Source organism: Oncorhynchus mykiss, chromosome 7 (assembly GCF_013265735.2).
Source record: "Oncorhynchus mykiss isolate Arlee chromosome 7, USDA_OmykA_1.1, whole genome shotgun sequence".
NCBI classification, from domain to species: domain Eukaryota; kingdom Metazoa; phylum Chordata; class Actinopteri; order Salmoniformes; family Salmonidae; genus Oncorhynchus; species Oncorhynchus mykiss.
In genome coordinates, this window is record NC_048571.1 from 81,235,161 (window position 1) to 81,255,159 (window position 19,999).

At 45.4% G+C, this 19,999-nt stretch overlaps 1 protein-coding gene across 2 annotated transcripts in view; it reads left to right on the top strand.

Annotated features, from left to right (window-relative positions):
• Positions 1-19,999, top strand: part of LOC110528578 (SWI/SNF-related matrix-associated actin-dependent regulator of chromatin subfamily D member 1) — a 33,337-nt gene that overhangs the window by 11,585 nt on the left and 1,753 nt on the right. For both annotated transcript variants that reach the window (XM_036984200.1, XM_036984199.1), the window contains exons 2-11: positions 1,226-1,392; positions 1,623-1,788; positions 2,384-2,506; positions 2,629-2,745; positions 2,935-3,036; positions 4,444-4,605; positions 5,105-5,202; positions 7,352-7,487; positions 11,302-11,424; positions 15,136-15,237. In XM_036984200.1, coding sequence (XP_036840095.1) covers positions 1,238-1,392; positions 1,623-1,788; positions 2,384-2,506; positions 2,629-2,745; positions 2,935-3,036; positions 4,444-4,605; positions 5,105-5,202; positions 7,352-7,487; positions 11,302-11,424; positions 15,136-15,237 — 1,284 coding nt within the window. In that variant the 5' untranslated portion in view covers positions 1,226-1,237. The remainder of the gene's footprint in view (positions 1-1,225; positions 1,393-1,622; positions 1,789-2,383; positions 2,507-2,628; positions 2,746-2,934; positions 3,037-4,443; positions 4,606-5,104; positions 5,203-7,351; positions 7,488-11,301; positions 11,425-15,135; positions 15,238-19,999) is intronic.

Below are 19,999 nucleotides of genomic sequence, written 5' to 3' on the forward strand. Positions count from 1 at the left end.
TGCGTCTGTGCACCTAGCTAGCTACCATCCCATAGCCTACATATGAAGTGTGACTGGCTCATCTGTGGATGTACGGAGAAAATACCCTCTTCCTCTTTTTGGGGGGCTCCCCCAAAAGTAAAAACTCAACAGACACCATGAAAGCTTAAACCAAGTTTATTCTTCCCAGAGGATGAATACAGCTGCATTAGACAAAGTGATACAGGCCATAAACTTTTATTTCTCCCTTAACGTGACCTGACCTGATGCTCGCTTTGTGACTGACAGGTGACTATCCTATCAATAGATTGCTATAAGATGCATATCGTTCATTCTAGCGGGAAAGTGCTTGACGGACTAGCGAATTTAAACTTTTTAAATTAAAAGTAGCCGGCTGAAAACGCAAATGGAAAACACTATCTGTTGTTGAACACATTCGGTAGACTGCATCAAAAGGAGAATGTTTAGTCTAAGGCAGAAGTAACACCTGCAAAGATGAATATACCAGTACATGATAGAACATTATAAAATAAAATAAATTGTTCCTCAAATCTCAACCATCAGTAGCACCTTCTCTCCTCCTCTTCCTTCTTTTTCTCTCCCACAAACAACCACTACCTCTTTAGTTCTCCCTTTTCTCCTCCTCTTCTACATCTCTTTTATCCTTTTCTACTCTTTTCTCCTATCAAACACCATCCATCTTTTCCTCTCCAAACTCTAACCCCTCCCTATTTCTTCTCTCCTCCAGACTTTAACCCCTCCCTATTTCTTCTCTCCTCCAGACTCTAACCCCTCCCTATTTCTTCTCTCCTCCAGACTCTAACCCCTCCCTATTTCTTCTCTCCTCCAGACTCTAACCCCTCCCTATTTCTTCTCTCCTCCAGACTCTAACCCCTCCCTATTTCTTCTCTCCTCCAGACTCTAACCCCTCCCTATTTCTTCTCTCCTCCAGACTCTAACCCCTCCCTATTTCTTCTCTCCTCCAGATTCTAACCCCTCCCTATTTCTTCTCTCCTCCAGACTCTAACCCCTCCCTATTTCTTCTCTCCTCCAGACTCTAACCCCTCCCTATTTCTTCTCTCCTCCAGATTCTAACCCCTCCCTATTTCTTCTCTCCTCTAGACTCTAACCCCTCCCTCCGTCTCTTCTCTCCCTCCTCCAGACTCTAACCCCTCCCTCCCTGTCTCTTCTCTCTCTCCTCCAGATTCTAACCCCTCCCTCCCTGTCTCTTCTCTCCCCCCTCCAGAGACCAGGTGGGATGCCACCCTCCAGCCGTATGACACCCCAGGGTCCGCCCATGGGGCCTCCAGGCTATGGCTCCAGCCCCGTGTCCCGACCAGGGATGCCTGGCGTCATGGATCCCTCCCGTAAGAGGCCTGCCCCTCAGCAGGTCCAGCAACAGCGCAACCAACAGTAAGATCTGACTAGCCATCGGTATTTTGTTATTTTAGGCTTGAATGGATTTACTTCAACAGTAATATTTTACATTGCTACCAGGAGATGAGGGACATCAAAATTATTATTAGTTTACTTTGATTATTTGTCCTCATTCAGAGTCGACTGTATCTTTATGTGTGTATATAGTGCGTACAGGCCTTTTCGGTCCTAATAAACTCCCACTGTATTGTTTTGTTCAATTGCAGTACCAAGAAGAAGAAAATGGCGGATAAGATTTTACCTCAGAGGATCCGGGAGCTGGTGCCAGAGTCTCAGGCCTACATGGACCTGCTGGCGTTTGAGAGGAAGCTGGATCAGACCATCATGAGGAAACGTCTGGACATCCAGGAGGCACTCAAGAGACCCATTAAGGTAACAAATATGGAGTTATGTCCTCACTTGGGCCAAGGCCTGTATACATAAAGCTTTTCAAATCAAATTGTATTTGTCACATGCGCCGATTACAACCGGTGTAGCCCTTAACCGACGATGCGTTTTTATGAAAAATAAGTGTCAAGTAAAAAAAAAATTAAAAGTAAAAAATAATTAAAGTGCAGCAGTAAAATAACAATAGCAAGGTTGTAAACAGGGAGGTACCGGTAGAGACTCAATGTGCAGGGGCACCGGTTAGTCGAGGTAATATGCACATGTAGGTAGAGTTAAAGTGTCTATGCATAGATAATAAACAGAGAGTAAAGTATAGTACAGTGCTGATCTAGGATCATTGCCTTTTTAGATCCTAATGAATAACATTAGATGGACAGGGATGATTTTATAGGCTACAATTCAGGCCCAGGATCTTTTCCTGACCGACAAGGTGGCCAGACCAGGAAAGCTCGGGGCCTGAGTTGTAGCCTATAAAATGGGACTTGGAGTTTTCCCTGGTCATCACGTCCCATGTTTTGCTCTGAAGGTAATACACATTTTGAAATTGAAATTCAACATGACTGGGCTTCTTGTGTTTCAGCAAAAGCGAAAGCTTCGTATCTTCATATCCAACACCTTCAACCCTGCCAAGCCCGACGCAGAAGACGGAGAGGGCACTGTTGCATCATGGGAGCTGCGTGTCGAAGGGCGTCTGCTTGAAGATGTAAGACTAATTAGTAGCCATATGTTTGTGTGTGTTGGGGGTGTGTGTCTGTGTGTTGACAGATAGTGTCTTGTGTGTGTTTATAACTTGGTGAAATGTCTGAAAATGGTTTTCTTTCTCAGACTGCTGTGTCCAAGTATGAAGCCACCAAGCAGAAGAGAAAGTTCTCTTCCTTCTTCAAATCTCTGGTCATCGAGTTGGACAAGGACCTCTATGGGCCTGACAATCACTTGGTCGAGGTAAGAAGATGTGGTTTAATGTTCGGATATAAAAATGCATGATTTAGATCTGTTTTCATGAATAGGTGATCAATATTAGCACATTTCCACCGCCACTCTTCTCAACCATTTCCTCCATAGTAAACTCTAATGATATTCTGTTGTAAAGAAACTAAAAAGACAAATAAAGTTTATTTTCTATTGTTATAGTGGCACAGGACTGCGACCACTCAGGAGACAGACGGGTTCCAGGTGAAGAGGCCAGGGGATGTGGGCGTACGCTGCACTGTCCTACTCATGCTGGACTACCAGGTAAACACACCGCCAGTCACAACCTGCTAAAGTTTAAAAGCTATTTGGTTGTGATATCAGCACTTGTTGAAAATTGTAGTCAGAATTACAAATGTCCAATTATTCCATGCAAAACAATTGCTCACAATTTATCTCTATCATCAGTTACACAGCTAGTAACTATTTAGCTCTATTATCAGAGATATACAGCTAGTAACTGTTTAGCTCTATCATCAGAGTTACACAGCTAGTAACTGTTTAGCTCTGTTATACAGCTAGTAACTGTTTAGCTCTATCATCAGAGATATACAGCAGGTAATGGCATGCTTTTCATGATCAGTAAAGCATTTGATGCTCATGTGATTTCAGATACGTTAGGGTAGCCAAACTGTTTGGCATGTTAGATGTCAAGCTCTTTCCAAAAAGCCTAGCTATCGGCAACTAGCCTATTTTTATTCACAACTCGTCCTGGTAAACGCCAGTCATCAGCACTATAGATGGCAAGAAATCTAGTTTATTCCCTGGAAGTTAGCTTGTCGACTAGCATTATTGACCTGATCTGTTGTTAGCTTGTCCACTAGCATTACTGACCTGATCTGTTGTTAGCTTGTCCACTAGCATTACTGCCTGATCTGTTGATACCTTGTCCACTAGCATTACTGACCTGATCTGTTGTTAGCTTGTCCACTAGCATTACTGACCTGATCTGTTGTTAGCTTGTCCACTAGCATTACTGACCTGATCTGTTGTTAGCTTGTCCACTAGCATTACTGACCTGATCTGTTGTTAGCTTGTCCACTAGCATTATTGACCTGATCTGTTGTTAGCTTGTCCACTAGCATTATTGACCTGATCTGTTGTTAGCTTCTCCACTATCATTATTGACCTGATCTGTTGTTAGCTTGTCCACTAGCATTATTGACCTGATCTGTTGTTAGCTTGTCCACTAGCATTATTGACCTGATCTGTTGTTCGCTAACTAGCTAGCCAATTTTACGTGGTCCGTCAATCAACGTAGCCTATCATGTCTGTCAGCAGCAATCGTGATTAAACGCTCTTAAAAACAACGTTGAAAAGGGGATAATGTTGTGAGCTAGCTATGTTGGTAGGATTAAAAATAAAAAAAACATCACTTGCCAACAGTAGACTAGCCAACATGGGCATATGTGTCCTTATGCTGCTTGACAGGCAAAGCCGAACAAGGTTGGAACATTGTCCTTAACTACTTGTCGGGTATAGTACACAATGTTATATTTGTAGTTCTGTGCTCTTCTCTTTATTGTGACGTTTTATTGATAACGACCTATGTGAGCCAGGCGTTTTTGACCGCTAGGCCTTTCTCAACATCTCTCCCAAATACATGCTTGTCATTTGCATCTTCAGTTTGATGGTGTAATGCCACTGCTAATTTCACTTCTCTCTCCCCAGCCCCCTCAGTTCAAGCTGGACCCTCGCCTGGCCCGTATGTTGGGGATCCACACCCAGACCAGGCCGGTCATCATTCAGGCACTCTGGCAATATGTTAAGACCCACAAGCTGCAGGACCCCCACGAGAGAGAGTTCATCAACTGTGACAAGTACCTGCAGCAGGTCAGAGTTCATCAACTGTGACAAGTACCTGCAGCAGGTCAGGGTTCATCAACTGACAAGTACCTGCAGCAGGTCAGGGTTCATCAACTGACAAGTACTTGCTGCAGGTCAGAGTTCATCAACTGTGAAAAGTGCCTGCAGCAGGTCAGAGTTCATCAACTGTGAAAAGTGCCTGCAGCAGGTCAGGGTTCATCAACTGACAAGTACTTGCAGCATGTCTCCTCTTTGTTCACAGCTGGTTGGAAGATATAAGCCTTTCTTGGGGAAAATATAACTTTTCTCTTTTCTCCACGTTGGTATCTGTAATGTTGAGGATTCGTTATATAACCTGATGGACCGTATGTTAGTAACGTCCTTAGCCCAAACACACCACAGACCTCTGACATATGATCTTTATTAACTGTCCATAGCCGAAACGTAAAAAGCACAATATTGAAATCCTTGCATGTCCAGTTCTTGAGTTAAATTAATAAAGTTGTTTTTATCTATGTTGTTCTAGATCTTTGAGACTCAGCGTATGAAGTTCTCTGAGATCCCACAACGCCTACATGCTCTCCTGATGCCTCCAGAACCTATCATCATTAACCATGTCATCAGGTAGGACGAACCCTAATCGTCTTTACTAACCATGTCATCAGGTAGGACGAACCCTAATCGTCTTTACTAACCATGTCATCAGGTAGGACGAACCCTAATCGTTTTTACTAACCATGTCATCAGGTAGGACGAACCCTAATCGTCTTTACTAACCATGTCACCAGGTAGGGCGAACCCTAATCGTCTTTACTAACCATGTCACCAGGTAGGACGAACCCTAATCGTCTTTACTAACCATGTCACCAGGTAGGACGAACCCTAATCGTCTTTACTAACCATGTCATCAGGTAGGACGAACCCTAATCGTCTTTATTAACCATGTCACCAGGTAGGACGAACCCTAATCGTCTTTATTAACCATGTCATCAGGTAGGACGAACCCTAATCGTCTTTATTAACCATGTCACCAGGTAGGACGAACCCTAATCGTCTTTATTAACCATGTCATCAGGTAGGACGAACCCTAATCGTCTTTATTAACCATGTCATCAGTGTAGGACGAACCCTAATCGTCTTTACTAACCATGTCATCAGGTAGGACGAACCCTAATCGTCTTTACTAACCATGTCACCAGGTAGGACGAACCCTAATCGTCTTTACTAACCATGTCACCAGGTAGGACGAACCCCAATCGTCTTTACTAACCATGTCACCAGGTAGGACGAACCCTAATGGTCTTTACTAACCATGTCACCAGGTAGGACGAACCCTAATCGTCTTTATTAACCATGTCACCAGGTAGGGCGAACCCTAATCGTCTTTACTAACCATGTCATCAGTGTAGGACGAACCCTAATCGTCTTTACTAACCATGTCACCAGGTAGGACGAACCCTAATCGTCTTTATTAACCATGTCACCAGGTAGGACGAACCCTAATCGTCTTTACTAACCATGTCACCAGGTAGGACGAACCCTAATCGTCTTTACTAACCATGTCATCAGGTAGGACGAACCCTAATCGTCTTTACTAACCATGTCACCAGGTAGGACTAACCCTAATCGTCTTTACTAACCATGTCATCAGGTAGGACGAACCCTAATCGTCTTTATTAACCATGTCACCAGGTAGGACGAACCCTAATCGTCTTTACTAACCATGTCATCAGGTAGGACGAACCCTAATCGTCTTTACTAACCATGTCACCAGGTAGGACTAACCCTAATCGTCTTTACTAACCATGTCATCAGGTAGGACTAACCCTTACATCCAGCAACAACACCTCACTATGTCCTCCTGGCCTCTAGGGTCCACACCTCACTATGTCTTCCTCGCCACTAGGGTCCACACCTCACTATGTCCTCCTGGCCTCTAGGGTCCACACCTCACTATGTCCTCCTGGCCTCTAGGGTCCACACCTCACTATGTCCTCCTGGCCTCTAGGGTCCACACCTCACTATGTCCTCCTGGCCTCTAGGGTCCACACCTCACTATGTCCTCCTGGCCTCTAGGGTCCACACCTCACTATGTCCTCCTGGCCTCTAGGGTCCACACCTCACTATGTCCTCCTGGCCTCTAGGGTCCACACCTCACTATGTCCTCCTGGCCTCTAGGGTCCACACCTCACTATGTCCTCCTGGCCTCTAGGGTCCACACCTCACTATGTCCTCCTGGCCTCTAGGGTCCACACCTCACTATGTCCTCCTGGCCTCTAGGGTCCACACCTCACTATGTCCTCCTGGCCTCTAGGGTCCACACCTCACTATGTCCTCCTGGCCTCTAGGGTCCACACCTCACTATGTCCTCCTGGCCTCTAGGGTCCACACCTCACTATGTCCTCCTGGCCTCTAGGGTCCACACCTCACTATGTCCTCCTGGCCTCTAGGGTCCACACCTCACTATGTCCTCCTGGCCTCTAGGGTCAACACCTCACTATGTCCTCCTGGCCTCTAGGGTCAACACCTCACTATGTCATCACTTAGGTCGAGAGTTGTTCCGGAAGAACTCCTGGCCTTTTTTGTAAGACAATGCTCAGATGATCAGATCTCACAATGCCTACAGAAGTGTTCAAATGTCTCAGGAACCACGTTAATATGATATAGAACTCTCCTGAGATGTGCAGCGTGACTGCAAGAAATTACCATCTGGAACGAACCCATAGTGTAAGATAGACTCTGCGTGATCTAACTCCTCTCTGTGTGTCTACAGTGTGGATCCCAATGACCAGAAGAAGACAGCCTGCTATGACATCGATGTGGAGGTGGACGACACTCTAAAGACCCAGATGAACTCCTTCCTCCTATCCACCGCCAGCCAGCAGGAGATAGCTGGCCTGGACAACAAGGTATGTATGGAGCCCATGCTATAGTTGAACTTTACATGGGTCCATTAATTTTCAAGGGATGGAATCAAGCCTACAACATCTTATGTTGAGGCTGCGAACAGATGTTTTCCACACACCTTTTGTCTCCTATGGGAGTAGGACTGTGAGCAGGCAGGGACTGTGAGCAGGCAGGGACTGTGAGCAGGCAGGGACTGTGAGCAGGCAGGGACTGTGAGCAGGCAGGGACTGTGAGCAGGCAGGGGCCGGGAGCAGGCAGGGGCCGGGAGCAGGCAGGGGCCGGGAGCAGGCAGGGGCCGGGAGCAGGCAGGGGCCGGGAGCAGGCAGGGGCCGGGAGCAGGCAGGGGCCGGGAGCAGGCAGGGAGGGCAGGGACCGACTACAGAGAAACTCACTGAACCAGATATAAAAAGAGAAATAGACAGCCCACCTACCTCTTCTCTAGAAAGACAGCCCACCTACCTCTTCTCTAGAAAGACAGCCCACCTACCTCTTCTCTAGAAAGACAGTCCTTCTCCCTCTTCTCCAGGAAGACAGTCCTCCTACCTCTTCTATAGAAAGACAGTCCTCCTACTTCTTCTCCAGAAAGACAGTCCTCCTCTCCAGAAAGACAGCCCTCCTACCTCCTCTCCAGAAAGACAGCCCTCCTACCTCCTCTCCAGAAATAGACAGCCCTCCTACCTCCTCTCCAGAAAGACAGCCCTCCTACCTCCTCTCCAGAAAGACAGCCCTCCTACCTCCTCTCCAGAAAGACAGCCCTCCTACCTCCTCTCCAGAAAGACAGCCCTCCTACCTCCTCTCCAGAAATAGACAGCCCTCCTACCTCCTCTCCAGAAAGACAGCCCTCCTACCTCCTCTCCAGAAATAGACAGCCCTCCTCCCTCCTCTCCAGAAATAGACAGCCCTCCTCCCTCCTCTCCAGAAATAGACAGCCCTCCCTCCTCTCCAGAAATAGACAGCCCTCCCTCCTCTCCAGAAATAGACAGCCCTCCTACCTCCTCTCCAGAAATAGACAGCCCTCCTACCTCCTCTCCAGAAATAGACAGCCCTCCTACCTCCTCTCCAGAAATAGACAGCCCTCCTACCTCCTCTCCAGAAATAGACAGCCCTCCTACCTCCTCTCCAGAAATAGACAGCCCTCCTACCTCCTCTCCAGAAATAGACAGCCCTCCTACCTCCTCTCCAGAAATAGACAGCCCTCCCTCCTCTCCAGAAATGGACAGCCCTCCCTCCTCTCCAGAAATAGACAGCCCTCCCTCCTCTCCAGAAATAGACAGCCCTCCCTCCTCTCCAGAAATAGACAGCCCTCCCTCCTCTCCAGAAATAGACAGCCCTCCCTCCTCTCCAGAAATAGACAGCCCTCCCTCCTCTCCAGAAATAGACAGCCCTCCCTCCTCTCCAGAAATAGACAGCCCTCCCTCCTCTCCAGAAATAGACAGCCCTCCCTCCTCTCCAGAAATAGACAGCCCTCCCTCCTCTCCAGAAATAGACAGCCCTCCCTCCTCTCCAGAAATAGACAGCCCTCCCTCCTCTCCAGAAATAGACAGCCCTCCCTCCTCTCCAGAAATAGACAGCCCTCCCTCCTCTCCAGAAATAGACAGCCCTCCCTCCTCTCCAGAAATAGACAGCCCTCCCTCCTCTCCAGAAATAGACAGCCCTCCCTCCTCTCCAGAAATAGACAGCCCTCCCTCCTCTCCAGAAATAGACAGCCCTCCCTCCTCTCCAGAAATAGACAGCCCTCCCTCCTCTCCAGAAATAGACAGCCCTCCCTCCTGTCCAGAAATAGACAGCCCTCCCTCCTCTCCAGAAATAGACAGCCCTCCCTCCTCTCCAGAAATAGACAGCCCTCCCTCCTCTCCAGAAATAGACAGCCCTCCCTCCTCTCCAGAAATAGACAGCCCTCCCTCCTCTCCAGAAATAGACAGCCCTCCCTCCTCTCCAGAAATAGACAGCCCTCCCTCCTCTCCAGAAATAGACAGCCCTCCCTCCTCTCCAGAAATAGACAGCCCTCCCTCCTCTCCAGAAATAGACAGCCCTCCCTCCTCTCCAGAAATAGACAGCCCTCCCTCCTCTCCAGAAATAGACAGCCCTCCCTCCTCTCCAGAAATAGACAGCCCTCCCTCCTCTCCAGAAATAGACAGCCCTCCCTCCTCTCCAGAAATAGACAGCCCTCCCTCCTCTCCAGAAATAGACAGCCCTCCCTCCTCTCCAGAAATAGACAGCCCTCCCTCCTCTCCAGAAATAGACAGTCCTCCTCCCTCCTCTCCAGAAATAGACAGCCCTCCTCCCTCCTCTCCAGAAATAGACAGCCCTCCCTCCTCTCCAGAAATAGACAGCCTTCCCTCCTCTCCAGAAATAGACAGCCCTCCCTCCTCTCCAGAAATAGACAGCCCTCCCTCCTCTCCAGAAATAGACAGCCCTCCTCCCTCCTCTCCAGAAATAGACAGCCCTCCTCCCTCCTCTCCAGAAATAGACAGCCCTCCCTCCTCTCCAGCAGCAGTACGCCTACTTCAAGTTCAGAATGTTAATACAGACAAAGAAGACGACCCCACAGGAAAGAGCCTCTGAGAGAGACACCCTGTCAGTAGCATTGGCTGCAGGTCTTGTCCCTGTGATTGCAGAGAGATCAGAGCTGAGGTATCTAGTGCAGACTAAGGTCAGAGAGACCTCCATTAGACAGTAGTCTATCCAGTAGTGTTTAAAACAGACAGCATGGTGCATTCAACATGTCAATACTTCTCACAAATACACACGTAGTGACAGTCACTCTCCTCTACTTTGAGCCATGAGAGATTGACATGCATATTATTAATGTTAGCTCTCCGTGTACATTTAAGGGCCAGTTGTGCTGTCTTGTTCTGGGCCAATTGTTATTCGACAAGCTGCTGTGACAAAGGCCAATTAAACACAACAGAGATGAGACCTTCTCTACTGAGGGAGGAGCTAACATGATGTCCTACTACAGGGCCAACAGACTGGTTCAATCTGGTTCATTATACTGAAGTATGGGAGGAGCTAACGTGATGTCCCACTACAGGGCCAATAGACTGGTTCATGTTACTGAAGTATGGGAGGAGCTAACGTGATGTCCCACTACAGGGCCAATAGACTGGTTCAATCTGGTTCATGTTACTGAAGTATGGGAGGAGCTAACGTGATGTCCTACTACAGGGCCAATAGACTGGTTCAATCTGGTTCATGTTACTGAAGTATGGGAGGAGCTAACATGATGTCCTACTACAGAGCCAACAGACTGGTTCAATCTGGTTCAATTTTTTTTTTTTAATTACCTTTATTTAACTAGGCAAGTCAGTTAAGAACAAATTCTTATTTTCAATGACGGCCTAGGACGGCCTAACTGCCTGTTCAGGGGCAGAACGACAGATTTGTACCTTGTCAGCTCAGAGGTTTGAACTTGCAACCTTCCGGTTACTAGTCCAACGCTCTAACCACTAGGCTACCCTAAGTATGGATCCATTTGCATTGTTGTCTGGTCTAATAAACATAACAAAGAAAAGTGACTCTACTTCATCCATCTTGGTTTGGACATCCATCTTGGTTTGGACATCCATCTTGGTTTGGACATCCATCTTGGTTTGGACATCCATCTTGGTTTGGACATCCATCTTGGTTTGGACATCCATCTTGGTTTGGACATCCATCTTGGTTTGGACATCCATCTTGGTTTGGACATCCATCTTGGTTTGGACATCCATCTTGCTGTTTCTTCCTCTTCAGATCCATCAGATCATTTAGACAATAGTTTATTCAGATGTTGAACTAGGATTGACCCTCCATCTCTCTCTTCTTCCCCTGTAGATCCATGAGACCATAGAGACGATCAACCAGCTGAAGACCCAGAGAGAGTTCATGTTGAGCTTCGCCAGAGACCCCCAGGGCTTCATCAACGACTGGCTGCAATCACAGTGCAGGGATCTCAAGGTAAACACACAGGGAAACACCACTATGGAGCATTGTTCTGTAGAGAGAAAACATTCTGGCTGCAGTCACGGTGCAGGGATCTCAAGGCAAACACTGCTCTTGTGCTTCATGTGGGTCGTAGTTCAGTAGGGAGAAAACAGGGAATGAAACGGCGAAGTACTTCAGGGCTTTATCAATGACTGGCTGTATTTGTATTTAACAAGGATCCCCATTAGCAGCAGCTACTCTTCCTGGGGGTCCTGCAACATTAAGGCAGTTATATACAATTTAAAACATTACATGACATAACAGATTTCACAACACATTAAGTGTGTGCCCTCAGGCCCCTACTCTACTACCACACATCCTCAACACAAAATCCATGTGTACATGTGTGTATATGTTATAGTGCGTGTGTCTCTTCACAGGGGCCCTGTTCCATAAGGTGTATTTTTTTAAATCTCATTTTACTGTTTGCACCTGATGTGGAATAGAGTTGCATGTAGTCATGGCTCTATGTAGTACTGTGGAATAGAGTTCCATGTAGTCATGGCTCTATGTAGTACTGTGGAATAGAGTTCCATGTAGTCATGGCTCTATGTAGTACTGTGGAATAGAGTTCCATGTAGTCATGGCTCTATGTAGTACTGTGGAATAGAGTTCCATGTAGTCATGGCTCTATGTAGTACTGTGGAATAGAGTTCCATGTAGTCATGGCTCTATGTAGTACTGTGGAATAGAGTTCCATGTAGTCATGGCTCTATGTAGTACTGTGGGATAGAGTTCCATGTAGTCACGGCTCTATGTAGTACTGTGGAATAGAGTTCCATGTAGTCACGTCTCTATGTAGTACTGTGGAATAGAGTTCCATGTAGTCACGGCTCTATGTAGTACTGTGGAATAGAGTTCCATGTAGTCATGGCTCTATGTAGTACTGTGGAATAGAGTTCCATGTAGTCATGGCTCTATGTAGTACTGTGGAATAGAGTTCCATGTAGTCATGGCTCTATGTAGTACTGTGGAATAGAGTTCCATGTAGTCATGGCTCTATGTAGTACTGTGGGATAGAGTTCCATGTAGTCATGGCTCTATGTAGTACTGTGGAATAGAGTTCCATGTAGTCATGGCTCTATGTAGTACTGTGGAATAGAGTTCCATGTAGTCATGGCTCTATGTAGTACTGTGGAATAGAGTTCCATGTAGTCACGGCTCTATGTAGTACTGTGGAATAGAGTTCCATGTAGTCACGTCTCTATGTAGTACTGTGGAATAGAGTTCCATGTAGTCACGGCTCTATGTAGTACTGTGGAATAGAGTTCCATGTAGTCATGGCTCTATGTAGTACTGTGCACCTCCCATAGTCTACTCTGGACTTGGGGATTGTGAAGAGACCTGTGGTGGAATGTCTTGTGGGGTTTGAATGGGTGCGCTAGTAGTTTAAACAGACAGCTCGGTACATTCAACATGTCAACACTTCTTCCAAAAACAGGTAGTGATGAAGTCAATCTCTCCTCTACTTTGAGCCATGAGAGATTGACATGCATATTATTAATGTTAGCTCTCCGTGTACATTTAAGGGCCAGACATGCTGCCCTGTTCTGAGACAATTGTAATTTTCCCAAGGCCCTCTTTGTGGCACCTGACCACACTACTGAACATTCGTCTAGGTGCGACAAAACTAGGGCCTGTAGGACCTGCCTTGTTGATAGTGTTGTTAAGAAGGTAGAAACTAGGGCCTGTAGTACCTGCCTTGTTGATAGTGTTGTTAAGAAGGTAGAAACTAGGACCTGTAGGACCTGCCTTGTTGATAGTGTTGTTAAGAAGGTAGAAACTAGGGCCTGTAGGACCTGCCTTGTTGATAGTGTTGTTAAGAAGGTAGAAACTAGGGCCTGTAGGACCTGCCTTGTTGATAGTGTTGTTAAGAAGGTAGAAACTAGGGCCTGTAGGACCTGCCTTGTTGATAGTGTTGTTAAGAAGGTAGAAACTAAGGCCTGTAGGACCTGCCTTGTTGATAGTGCTGTTAAGAAGGTAGAAACTAGGGCCTGTAGGACCTGCCTTGTTGATAGTGTTGTTAAGAAGGTAGAAACTAGGGCCTGTAGGACCTGCCTTGTTGATAGTGTTGTTAAGAAGGTAGAAACTAGGGCCTGTAGGACCTGCCTTGTTGATAGTGTTGTTAAGAAGGTAGAAACTAGGGCCTGTAGGACCTGCCTTGTTGATAGTGTTGTTAAGAAGGTAGAAACTAGGGCCTGTAGGACCTGCCTTGTTGATAGTGTTGTTAAGAAGGTAGAAACTAGGGCCTGTAAAACCTGCCTTGTTGATAGTGTTGTTAAGAAGACAGAGCAGCGCTTTATTACGGACGGACTTCTCCCCATTTTATCTACTGTTGTATCAACATGATTTGACCATGAGTTTTACAATCTAGGGTTACTCCAAGCAAACTTGCTCAATTTCCACATTATTCATCACAGTATTTAGTTGAGGTTTAGTTGAGTGAGTGATTTGTCCCAAATGCAATGCTTTTAGTTGATGAAATATTTAGGACTAACTTAATTGGATGCAGTCACAGTTCAGGGGCTGTAGGGTAAACTAACAGGGAAACACCACTATGGGGCATAGTTCAGTAGGGAGAAAACTGTGGAAACAGGGAGGTACCCCAGGGCTTCATCAATCACTGGCTGCGATCACAGTACAGGGACCTCAAGGTAAACTACTAAACTTAAGAGAACTGGTGCGGAGGAAATATTCTACTTCAGATAAAGAAATGAGGGGAGCAGTAATATTTTATTTTATTTACTGCAAGGTAAACAAACGCACGGGGAAACCACAGCTCTCTAGTGCTGCTCAGTTACTCATTACCCTTTACATAATAACCCCCCAAAGCATTTGGGTCATGTTCATTAAGAAGAAAATACATTGAAATTATGTGAAACTGGGAGACGCTACTTGAACTTCTGTCCAATACATACACATTGCCGTTTTCTTTTGCAAAACATTTTGATGTGTGTCTTACTGAACATGACCCTCTCCATGTGTTGTCATGGACGTAGGTTAGCCATTGGCGCTAGCTAGCTGCCGTGGACGTAGGTTAGCCATTGGCGCTAGCTAGCTGCCGTGGACGTAGGTTAGCCATTGGCGCTAGCTAGCTGCCGTGGACGTAGGTTAGCCATTAGCGCTAGCTAGCTGCCGTGGACGTAGGTTAGCCATTAGCGCTAGCTAGCTGCCGTGGACGTAGGTTAGCCATTAGCGCTAGCTAGCTGCCGTGGATGTAGGTTAGCCATTAGCGCTAGCTAGCTGCCGTGGATGTAGGTTAGCAATTAGCACAAGCTAACTGTGTAGTGTTTGTTCAGATGGTTCTTGGACCAAACACCAGACTGACTGGACCGTCAATGACAACCGAGGGGTGATTGAAGCCGAGTCCAGTCCAAAGTTCATAGCTGTTGTTTTCTTCCTCCACCTGAACATTCAGCCTTCCGCATGGTTGCCTGGTGCCCAGTAACCTTGTAGTTTGTAGTCCTGAAGTAAGATGTGTTATCGTAAAACAGAGATGGTCCCAGAGGTCTCTCTTTAACCACGACACAGGGATAAGGTTGATAGGCCTGAGGATTTTTATCTGTGTGAAAAAATAAATATAGATAACATGCATGGTGTGTGTGTGTAGAACAACAAACTACACATTATAGGCTTTATTGAAGGAAGTTTTACGTTTCTTATGTATATGATTATTTTTTACAGACTATGACAGATGTGGTTGCGAACCCAGAAGAGGAGAGGAGAGCAGAGTTCTATTTCCAACCCTGGGCCCAGGAGGCCGTGTGTCGTTACTTCTACTCCAAGGTAAAATGCTCACCTCTCACCATTCTGTACCGTGGTGTGTGTGTACCGTAATGTGTGTGTGTGTGCGTGTACCATGATGTGTGTGTGCGTGTACCGTGATGTGTGTGTGCGTGTACCGTGATGTGTGTGTGCGTGTACCGTGATGTGTGTGTGTGTGTACCGTGATGTGTGTGTGTGTACCGTGATGTGTGTGTACCGTGATGTGTGTGTGTACCGTGATGTGTGTGTGTGTACCGTGATGTGTGTTTGTGTACCGTGATGTGTGTGTGTACCGTGATGTGTGTGTGTGTACCGTGATGTGTGTGTGTGTACCGTGATGTGTGTGTGTGTGTGTACCGTGATGTGTGTGTGTGTGTACCGTGATGTGTGTGTGTGTACCGTGATGTGTGTGTACCGTGATGTGTGTGTGTGTGTGTGTACCGTGATGTGTGTGTGTGTGTGTACCGTGATGTGTGTGTGTGTGTACCGTGATGTGTGTGTACCGTGATGTGTGTGTGTGTGTGTGTGTACCGTGATGTGTGTGTGTGTGTACCGTGATGTGTGTGTACCGTGATGTGTGTGTGTGCGTGTACCGTGATGTGTGTGTGTGCGTGTACCGTGATGTGTGTGTGTGTGTACCGTGATGTGTGTGTGTGCGTGTACCGTGATGTGTGTGTACCGTGATGTGTGTGTACCGTGATGTGTGTGTGTGTACCGTGATGTGTGTGTGTGTACCGTGATGTGTGTGTGTGTACCGTGATGTGTGTGTGTGTACCGTGATGTGTGTGTGTGTACCGTGATGTGTGTGTACCGTGATGTGTGTGTGTGTGTGTGTACCGTGATGTGTGTGTGTGTGTGTACCGTGATGTGTGTGTGTGTGTACCGTGATGTGTGTGTACCGTGATGTGTGTGTGTGTGTGTGTGTACCGTGATGTGTGTGTGTGTGTACCGTGATGTGTGTGTACCGTGATGTGTGTGTGTGCGTGTACCGTGATGTGTGTGTGTGCGTGTACCGTGATGTGTGTGTGTGTGTGTGTGTACCGTGATGTGTGTGTGTGCGTGTACCGTGATGTGTGTGTACCGTGATGTGTGTGTGTGTACCGTGATGTGTGTGTGTGTACCGTGATGTGTGTGTGTGTGTACCGTGATGTGTGTGTGTGTGTACCGTGATGTGTGTGTGTACCGTGATGTGTGTGTACCGTGATGTGTGTGTGTGTGTGTACCGTGATGTGTGTGTACCGTGATGTGTGTGTACCGTGATGTGTGTGTACCGTGATGTGTGTGTACCGTGATGTGTGTGTGTGTGTACCGTGATGTGTGTGTGTGTACCGTGATGTGTGTGTGTGTACCGTGATGTGTGTGTGTGTGTGTGTGTGTACCGTGATGTGTGTGTGTACCGTGGTGTGTGTGTGTGTGTACCGTGGTGTGTGTGTGTGTGTGTGTGTGTACCGTGATGTGTGTGTGTACCGTGGTGTGTGTGTGTACCGTGGTATGTGTGTATACCGTGGTGGATGTGTGTGTGTACACCGTGGCTAAGGTAAATCAAATCTAATCCAATTGTATTGGTCAAATACACATGGTTAGCAGATGTTAATATGAGTGTAGTGAAATGCTTGTGCTTCTAATATCTAACAAGTTCACAACCACTACCTTATGCACACAATGTAAAGGTATGAATATGTACATATAAATATATGGATGAGCAATGGCCTTGCGGCATAGGCAAGATGTTATAGGATACAGTATGTACATATGAGATGAGTAAAGTACGATATCTAAGACATTTATTAAAGTGCCGTTTATTTAAAGTGACTAGTGATACCTTCATTACATGTATTAAAGTGGCAAGAGATTTGAGTCAGTATGTTGGCAGAAGCCTCTCTATGTTAGTGGTGGCTGTTTAACAGTCGGATGGCCTTGAGATAGAAGCTGTTTTTCAGTCTCTTGGTCCCAGCTTTGATGCACCTGTACTGACCTCGCCTTCTGGATGATAGCGGGGTGAACAGGCAGTGGCTCGAGTGGTTGTTGTCCTTGATGATCTTTTTGTCCTTCCTGTGACATTGGATGCTGTAGGTGTCCTGGAGGGCAGATAGTTTGCCCCAGACGTTGTGCAGACCTCACTACCCTCTGGAGAGCCTTACGGTTATGGGCGGAGCAGTTGTCGTACCAGGCGTTAATACAGCCCGACAGGATGCTCTCGATTGTTAATCTATAAAGTTTCTGAGTGTTTTTGGTAACAAGCCAAATTTCTTCAGCATCCTGACGTTGAAGAGGCGCTGTTGCGCCTTCCTCACCACGCCGTCTGTGTGGGTGGACCATTTCAGTTTGTCCGTGATGTGTACTCCGAGGAACTTAAAACTTTCTTTCTCATCTACTGTCCCGTGGATGGGGGGATGCTCCCTCTGCTGTTTCCTGAAGTCCACGATCATCTCCTTTGTTTTGTTGATGTTGAGTGAGAGGTTATTTTCCTGACAACACACTCCGATAGACCTCACCACCTCCCTGTAGGCCGTCTTATCATTGTTGGTAATCAAGCCTACCACTGTTGTGTCGGCCGCAAACTTGATGATTGAGTTGAGGGCGTGCATGGCCATGCAGTCATGGGTGAACAGGGAGTACAGGAGAGGGCTGAGAACGCACCCTTCTGAGGCCCCAGTGTTGAGGATCAGCGGGGTGGAGATGTTGTTTCCTACCTTCACCACCTGGGGGCGGCCCGTCAGGAAGTCCTGGACCCAGTTGCACAGGGCGGGCTCGAGACCCAGGGTCTATGGTGTTAAATGCTGAGCTGTAGTCAATGAACAGCATTCTTACATAGGTATTCTTCTTGTCCAGATGGGACAGGGCAGTGTGCAGTGTGATGTCGATTGCGTCGTCTGTGGACCTATAGGGCCGATAAGCAAATTGGAGTGGGTCTAGGGTCTCAGGTAGGGTGGAGGTGATATGATCCTTGACTAGTCTCTCAAAGCACTTCATGATGACAGAAGTGAGTGCTATGGGGCGATAGTCATTTAGTTCAGTTACCTTAGTTTCTTGGGAACAGGAACAATGGTGGCCATCTTGGAGCATGTGGGAACAGCAGACTGGGATAGGGATTGATTGAATATGTCCGTGAACACACAAGCCAGCTGGTCTGCGCATTTTCTGGGGACGCGGCTGGGGATGCTGTCTGGGCCGGCAGCCTTGCCAGGGTTAACACGTTTAAATGTTTTACTCACTCTCGTGTTTTTGGCATCATTAAACTGAAGACTTATTTATCAAATAACTCTCTGTAATTATTAGTCCGCGATTAAACTGATTAATCATGTAACTGTAATTAACTAGGAAGTCAGGGCACCAAGGCAACGTATACATCAATGTTGTTTTCTGAGGCTACCCGGAACATATCCCAGTCCACGTGATCGAAGCAATCTTGAAGCGTGGAATCCGATTGGTCAGACCAGCGTTGGAGAGACCTGAGCACGGGCGTTTCCCGTTATAGTTTCTGTCTATAGGCTGGGAGCAACAAAATGGAGTCATGGTCAGATTTCCCGAAAGGGGGCGGGGGAGGGCTTTGTATGCATCGCAGAAGTTAGTAGCAATGGTTGAGAATGCTGCCAGCCCGTGTCGCGCATTCGATATGCTGATAGAATTTAGGAAGCCTTGTTCTCAGATTATGTTTGTTAAAATCATCAACTAAAATAAATGCAGGCTCAGAATGTATGGTTTCCAGTTTACATAGAGTCCAGTGAAGTTCTTTCAGGGCCGTTGAGGGATCTGCTTGGGGGGGTGAATATAAACGGCTGTGACTATAATCAGAGAATTCTCTTGGTAGGTAATGCGGTCGGCATTTGATTGTAAGTAATTCTAGGTCAGGTGAACAAAAGGACTTAACTTCCTGTATGTTGTTATTATCACACCATGAGTCGTTAATCATAAGGCATACCCCCCCGCCCTTCTTCTTACCAGAGAGTTGTTTGTTTCTGTCGGCCCGATGCGTGGTAGGTAAAGCCATCTCTCCTGCCGTTCGTTCTCCATGAGGGTCGTCATCTCTGTGTCACCAAGTGTTTTTTCTGCCCTACTAAATACTTTCAAATCATTCTCTGAACAAGGTTTTCAGTTGTAATTTATACCGTATATTACGGTACTGATTTTTGCCTGATATTACCTGGTATTCCTTTCACTTCTGAAAATGAATTTCCATTTATGAAATTAATTTCCTTCTACAAATAATATATATATATATATATATATATATATATATATATATATATATATATATATATATATATATATAAAAATAATATATATTTTATTATTTATATATATAAACAAATAATATATATAAACAAATAATATATATATATATATATATATATATATATATATATATATATATATATATTTATAAATATATATATATATGTATATATATATATATATATATATATATATATATATATATATATATATATATATATTTATATATATATATATATATATATATTTATATATATAAATATATATATATATATTTATATATATATATATTTATATATATATAAATATATATTTATATATATATATATATATATATATATATGTATATATATATATATATATATGTATATATATATATATATATATATATATATATATATATATATATATATTATTTGTTTATATATATTATTTGTTTATATATATAAATAATAAAATATATATTATTTTTATATATATATAAATAATAAATATATATATTATTTTTTATATATATATAAATAATAAATATATATTATTTTTTTAT